The 6,720-nt window shown below is 39.9% G+C and overlaps 1 protein-coding gene across 1 annotated transcript in view; it reads left to right on the top strand.

The window, feature by feature from the left end:
* The first annotated feature begins 2,536 nt into the window (after positions 1-2,536).
* The window catches only part of LOC120537061 (putative RNA-binding protein Luc7-like 2), a 51,418-nt gene continuing 47,234 nt past the window's right edge, over positions 2,537-6,720 (top strand). Inside the window, exon 1 of the mRNA XM_039765677.1 lies at positions 2,537-2,862. Within this exon, the coding sequence (XP_039621611.1) occupies positions 2,802-2,862 (61 nt within the window). The 5' untranslated portion in view covers positions 2,537-2,801. The remainder of the gene's footprint in view (positions 2,863-6,720) is intronic.

Here is a 6,720-nt window from a genome sequence, read left to right as displayed (position 1 = left end):
CAGCTAGAGAGCAGACTTTCAATGGTACTCCTATAGAATGTGGTAAGGATTGGTGGGGGAAGGCTCACTTTCTTCAATCTCCGCAAAAAGTACAGGTGCTACCTAGCCCTCGTGGCTTTGGAGGTGGAGTTCAGAGACTAAGAAAGGTCATGCATGATGTGGACTCCCAGGAACTTGGTGTTTTTGACCCTTTCAACAACAGCACCGTCAATGGGGAGAGGTGGGTGAAGAGTGCTGGATTTCCTGAAGTCTGTTATCATCTCTTTTGTCTTTTCAACATTAAGAGAGAGAGGCTGTTGCACTTACACCAGGCAGCTCTCTCGCCACCTCCTCTGCGTATGGTGAGACATCATCATTCTTAATGAGACCCACCAACGTCATGAACTTTGCTGAGCAGTTCTGTGTCAGCAGTGTAAGAACAAAGTTTATGCCTGTGCTAAGTGGGGTAGTTCTGGAGGTGCTGGTGCCAATGTGGACAGACTGAGGCCTTTCCACCAGGAAGTCTAAAATCCAGTTTACAAGGGGGTATTGAGGCCCAGCCTGCTCAACTTAGGGTGCAGTCTCTGTGGAATGATAGTGTTGAATGCTGAGCTGATTTCGATGAACAGCATCCTTACATGAGAGTCTCTCTTATTCAGATGTGTCAGTGACATATGAAGTGCAGTGGATATGGTGTCATTGGGGCAGTAGGCAAACTGAAGTGGGTCCAGTGAGCTGGGAAGAGTGGCTTTGATGTAGCTCATAAATAGTCTCTCAAAGCACTTTACGCAGTGACAGTCATTCAGGCAGATCACAGATGATTTCTTTGGAATCATGATGAGTGTGGTAGTCTTAAATCACACTGGAAAAACTGCCTGACTCAGGGAGGTGTTAAACACATCGGTGAGAACATCGGCCAACTGGTCTGCACACTCCTTGGGCACCCGTCCACATACGTTGTCATGACCAAGAGCTTTGCGTGGGTTTACTGTGGAGAGTGTTTGCCTTACAGTGGCCATAGTCAGACAGATTACCTGACCATCTGGGAGGGGGGTGGATTTCCTTGTGAGCTCACTGTTGAGTGCATCAAACCATGCATAGAAGGCAATTATGTTGTCAGGGAGGGAAGCATTACTGTCACAGACAGAAGGCACCGGTTTGGTCTGTGATGACCTGTGAATATCCCTTTCACATGCTGATTGCTGATTTCTTGATTGCCCTAGCCAGTTTAGCTCATGCAGTTTTGAGGAAAGTCTTATCTCCAGATCTGAAGGCAGCATCCCAGGCTTTCAGCGTCCTCCAGACCTCTGCAGGTATTCAGGGTTTCTGGTTGGCTCTTGCAGTCACCCTCTTGGAGACAGTCATGCCCTCAGTGCATTTGCTAATATAGCTAAGTCACAACTATTGTGTACTCCTCCACGTTAATGCAGCTCTCATGAGTAGCAGCCTCTCTAAAAAATTGACCAGTCTATGCACTCAAAACAGCCCTGAGGTGCTGAGATGTGCCCCTCATGCCACACCCTGATGTCTCTCTGGACTGGTTTAGTGTGTTCAATTTAAGGGAAGTGTGTCGAGAAATGCTACTTGGATTCCTTAATACCTATGACAATACATGGTTATAATGCCTCGCAGTGAGTGCTGATTAGACAAGTCAGTTTACTTTTTCTTGCAATTCTTGTGTGTGTATGAGGGAGGATGTTAATGTTGTTTGTTACCACTGAACCATCAAGTACATTTGCTCTTATACCAGAAGTCTCTACAGCAGGTGGTGAAAACTGCAGTATAGTCTTGGACTATCACTACCTCACAGCTATTGGGGTCCTGTTGTACCCATAAAACTGTCTGTACATTACTGTTTCTATTATTTGAACTGTTTTCTATACTTTACTGTACATATTTTATTCAATTTATTTATTTGTCCATACTGTATTCTATCTGGACTATCACTACCTCATGGCTGTTGGGGTTCTGTTGTATTCTATTCTATTCATATTGTCCATACTACATTCTATATTTCACTTATAATCTGTATATACTCTTGACTTACTGTTGTCTGCATAATCTCTCATTGCTGTATACTGTATAGATTTATATGTGTCTGATAACTTGCAATTAACTTCTATTTGGACTATTGGTTAGATGCAGAACTGTATTTCGTTGACACGGTACGTGTACTCTGTTCAATAACAATGAAGTTGATTCTAATCTAATATTTCTTGAGCTTCTGTAAAAAAATTGCTTTCTCCCTTCGGAAATCTATACAGTATATCTGTTTCAACTTCAGAGCCTCAGGGAAAGACCAACTTTCAAAATGTAAAATATAAACACCACAACGGGTGCTACTGTTGCAATATCAACAGTGGCGTTGGTTTACAGTAGGCTAGGTAATAAACTATGGCATTTTTTTTCTGCGGCACAGAGGTTTCAGAGAACATAACGAAAACTGAAGAAAAGATGATGCACCAGTTTATGTATATGTGCAACATTTGTTTGCCCCGACCTTCTCTTTATCAAAGTGGTTTAGCCCGCCCCGTGCCTGTCGCGAGCGGATGCCGTTAACGGTGTGACGACGTCTGAGCGCGCGAGGATGCGGAACACTTCCTCTGGAAAGACAAACTCCGGGGAGACGAAACGATTGCTTTAAATGTATTTGTAAAAATAACAGAATCATAAGATAAATGTGTATCTGGTAGTGTTGACCCAGCAGATGGTTTAACGTGCGGTGTAAAGTTTCCAACACGCTTTATTGTTTTTCTTGACACTTTATTTTTGTTGTATCGTGCACTGATACAGGTATATATAAAGAAAAACATATTTCGAGTATGTCGGCTCAAGCGCAAATGCGAGCCATGCTCGACCAATTGATGGGAACTGCGAGAGACGGTGAGTAAAAGCGGTTTTACAATAATTACATGTTTACACTTGACTGTGGCGCTTATTACGTGTGTGCCTTGCCATTAAAAGTCACGTAAATAGTAGCGGATACGTGTACTTTCAGTCAAGGTGCGAGTCCCCCCTCCTTTTTCGAATGGTTTAGCTGAGAATGGCCACGGTGCTGTGTTACTGTCTATTGATTCGCTGTGTGCTTTATTGGTTGGAACACTTTTATCCAATGAGAAATGGCTGAGCCTTGACGGGCTTCGAGATATGCCAGTGATACTGCGAGTGTTGGCGTAGTAGTTACGAGCTGTGCGCGGCATTGCTATACATCTTTAAGCGAGAAGACGGACACTTGTTCGTCAGTGCTATTTTTAAGTCGTTTACTATTTTTTTACATGGAATTCACGGTTGTGTTACTTTACTACACATTTTTCTGAACTAGAGAAATTCTTAGGTGAAAGAAACATTTACATACATCAACTCGTTGTTGCGCCACACGATTAACTGGTCCATATGGTAAAAACAAATGCTGCAGGAGCTGCTGTAACAGATTTGCAGGATCATTGTTCAGTGTAATAAAGCTAATTAACCGCTGTGAACAGTTTTAAATAGTCATGTAGTGAAACCGCATCTGACATTGCTTCCGTCTTTCTCCCGAACAACATTCTTGTTCTAAGTGTTAAATCTTTTTTGTAACATAGCCGTACCGATCCAGTTCCTAATTGATTATATTTTGTTACCTGACTTGCTGGTTTACATGTTAAATTGTTGTGTCCTCACTTCACTATACAGACCTTGACCTTTAATTACTATGGTACAGTATGTGCTTGAAAATAAGCGTAGTAGAGGCATTCCTGACATTTCTTTTCTATCTGAATGATCCCAGCAGTATACTTTGCTAATTTTGGAATATTGAATATTTTCATATACTTGTACATTAATTTATTCATTACCAAAATGCCAGCTATATATGTTTGTGACATAGCAGGTTGAAAAAACAGACTGTAAATATGTTTCAAAACCAAGTGGTGTAGATTCCAAAGCCTGCAGTGAGCTTTGGCTGAAAATATAATTTAATTTTTGATTTAGTCAGTCAGAGAGTAGGTGTTTGATTTATTGGTATTTTTCACATTATTTTCTTTCACCTTGTGTTTGTTTCTCTGAGAATTAATTCAAAAAAAGCAATATAAGTAACTTCTCAATGTGTTAAAAAATGTAACCAAGTGTATTCGTTTGAAGAGTACTTATAGTCATTTATTTTTGTTTAGGTCAGTTTCAGAAAGGCAAATTTACCTTTATTATTTGTCAAAGTAATTGTCCTTTTCCATGCACATACAGAATCTTAGCAATTTGAGACAAACATATCACTTAAAAAATCAGTTTCCTGCAATACTGTGAATGTATGGTATGAAAATAAAGCCACGTGACTTAAATGATGTTATAAAAGCAGCTTTGCCACCATGCCTTTAAGAAGCGAATGTCAGTTGTCTTTCATGGTCTAGTGAGGCTTTGTTTGCCTAAGTGGACTTGTGCAACTACTCCATAACTGAAGCAAAGTGAAATCTTATCTGGATGAAGTTTCATAAACAAATGGAAAGTAAGCTATATAGGTTAAAAGCTGAAACATCTAGCAGTGACAGAGTTTCTCTCAGAGCAATGCCTAGAAGTACATTTATATAGACAAGTTCATCAAGAAGCTGAGAAGTGCAATTTTAAACCAAAAAGTTGCACTTTTCGTCCCATGCCTCTGACTCACCATGTGCCACTGATTAAGTCACTTCACCATACTGTGCAACACTGATATAAAATAACATAAAACAAACCCAGTGGCTCTGTCTAGTACTTGTAAAACTCATTAAAGTGATGTTCATTATAAACTGCTGAAAAAATATTAAACACTTTGAAAATACATCATATCTCAATGGGGAAAAAAATCCTGCGGGATATCTCTACTGATATGGACTGGGTAATGTGTTAGGAACGAAAGGATGCTACATCGTTTGATGGAAATTAAAATTTTCAATGTACAGAGGGCTGAATTCAGAGACCCTGAAAATCAAAGTGAAAAAATGATGTGGCATGCTAGTCCATGTTGCCACAATTTCATTGCAACAACTCAGAATCATACTCAGTAGTTTGTATAGCCCACTTGTGCTTGTATGCATGCCTGACAATGTTGGGATGTGGTCCTAATGAGACGATGAATGGTGTCCTGGGGGATCTCCTCCCAGATCTGGACCAGGACATCACTGAGCTCCTGGACGGTCTGAAGTATCTGGCAGTGTCGGATGGACCGAAACATAATGTCCTGGAGGTGTTCTATTGGATTTAGGTCAGGCCAGCGTGGGGGCCAGTCAATGGTATCAATTCCTTCATCCTCCAGGAACTGCCTGCACACTCTAGCCACATGAGGCTGGGCATTGTCGTACACCAGGAAGAACTCAGGAAGCACTGCATGTATTGATGTGCCATCCTGGAGAAAGTTGGACTACCTGCGCAACCTCTGTAGGGTCCAGGTATCACCTCATGCTACCAGTAGTGACCCTGACCGTAGCCAAATGCAAAACTAGTGAAACAACAGATGAGGAGGGAAAAGTGTCAGTAGCCTCCACCTGTTAAACCATTCCTGTTTTGGGGGTCATCTCATTGTTGCCCCTCTAGTGCACCTGTTGATAATTTCATTAACACCAAAGCAGCTGAAACTGATTAACAACCCCCTCTGCTACTTAACTAACCAGATCAATAGCCCAGACGTTTAATAGACTTGATGCTATACTCGGATTAAAAAGGGTTCCTTTAATTTTTTGAGCAGGCTATCTTTAAGCCTCTTTCATTGTATACAATCATAGACCATTTCATTTCTCAAGAAAAAATATACAAAAGTAAAGTAATGCTTATGCTTAGCCCTATTTATGCTAGTGTTTTACCTTAGATTTTAAACACCTTTTTGCCAACCTTTTGATAGCACCTGGAATGAGGTATAAACCAGGTGAAACCTCATGCTATTAAACATTTTATTGTTTTATGTAAGCTGTGTGTTAGAAAGTATTATTTCTGTGTTGCATTTACACATTGAGATTTCTTTTTTAGTTTAAATCTATTTTGGAGCAATAGTGTAGTTGTCTTGAGGTGTTCATTTTTTGAAATGTTCTGAGGCCTGAAGATTTAACCTCGAGAAAAGAACAGTCTGAACAAAGTAGAAAATCAATTGCCCATGTACTGTTAGTATTGTAAATAGTACTCTGAACATTGTTGTAGCTGTTAGGCCTTCTCACAGAAAACACAAGACTAATAATGAATATGGATGGTTGTATACATTTACAATGAGTTCAGGAACATCTTGTTTAGTCCGATTACTTGAATAAAAGTGTCTGTCAGTTAGATCACAGTCTGTATTTCCTGTAGTATTTGGCAGAGATGTTAGTGGAGTATGCACAACTCTCAGAATCTACAGTATGTTTTTTTTTCCTCAACTTCTGAGTCAAAATTGATTTCTATGGGTCATAAAAATAATCTAGCAATCTGAAAATGTCTTCTTCAAAATGTTCTGTCATTCCAAATTTGCAGCAAGAGTGCCAGAGTTTATTGCAGTTTGTTGATCTGTTTGAGTTGTATGTATCTGTAGCCTTTGGCCATGAGTGAGTGCATAATCCTTTGTATCTATCGCTCAAAGCAGGTATTTTTTTCTGCTCTTTTAGAAAAGCCTTACTTCTGAGATCTTACAGATTAGGAAAGTCAATGCATTTCGATAGCAGAATAAGCTGATAAAACAAAGTTGTGTGAAGAGTACCACTTTTTTTTTAAAAAACGTAGGAACCTAGTGTTAAGGTGTAAAAAAAAAAAAAAATCTGAATCCAGATA

Source organism: Polypterus senegalus, chromosome 10 (genome assembly GCF_016835505.1).
Source record: "Polypterus senegalus isolate Bchr_013 chromosome 10, ASM1683550v1, whole genome shotgun sequence".
In the NCBI taxonomy this organism is placed as follows: domain Eukaryota; kingdom Metazoa; phylum Chordata; class Cladistia; order Polypteriformes; family Polypteridae; genus Polypterus; species Polypterus senegalus.
This window is presented reverse-complemented; position numbering and strand designations above follow the sequence as displayed.